The sequence below is a fragment of the Penaeus monodon genome, chromosome 25 (genome assembly GCF_015228065.2).
Source record: "Penaeus monodon isolate SGIC_2016 chromosome 25, NSTDA_Pmon_1, whole genome shotgun sequence".
In the NCBI taxonomy this organism is placed as follows: Eukaryota; Metazoa; Arthropoda; class Malacostraca; order Decapoda; family Penaeidae; genus Penaeus; species Penaeus monodon.
The window spans coordinates 40,042,606-40,042,964 of NC_051410.1; the positions used below are offsets into that span (position 1 = coordinate 40,042,606).

At 41.2% G+C, this 359-nt stretch overlaps 1 protein-coding gene across 1 annotated transcript in view; it reads right to left on the reverse strand.

Annotated features, from left to right (window-relative positions):
- The window catches only part of LOC119589266 (ubiquitin carboxyl-terminal hydrolase 24-like), a 33,335-nt gene that overhangs the window by 26,365 nt on the left and 6,611 nt on the right, over positions 1-359 (reverse strand). The window contains exon 10 of the mRNA XM_037937884.1: positions 217-351. Within this exon, the coding sequence (XP_037793812.1) occupies positions 217-351 (135 nt within the window). The remainder of the gene's footprint in view (positions 1-216; positions 352-359) is intronic.

A 359-nucleotide genomic window follows, 5' to 3' on the forward strand; every position in this document is an offset into this window, starting at 1 on the left:
TCACTGACATGTTTTATGTTATACTGGCATGCTATAGTATGTTACAGTACAGTATGATTTGGACTGGAGTAGAATGTAGTGACACAAGGTAAGATAACGTAAAGTATTAGTATAGTGTAGTATTGTACAGTGTGGTACCACATGTGATATGGAATGGTATCACCTGCAGTATAGTGTTGCAAGGGATGGTATGGAACTGTGTGGCCTGGTACTGACCTTCTCAGTTTTGAAGTAGGAAGCCCCTCCTTTTGTAATGGAACGTGCAAGGTAGTGTAGCTGCTTCAGAGGTAGGTAAACAGCAGGACTTCTTTTAATGTCTTCCACACACCGCACTATGTATGACTTCCTCAACTGCAATT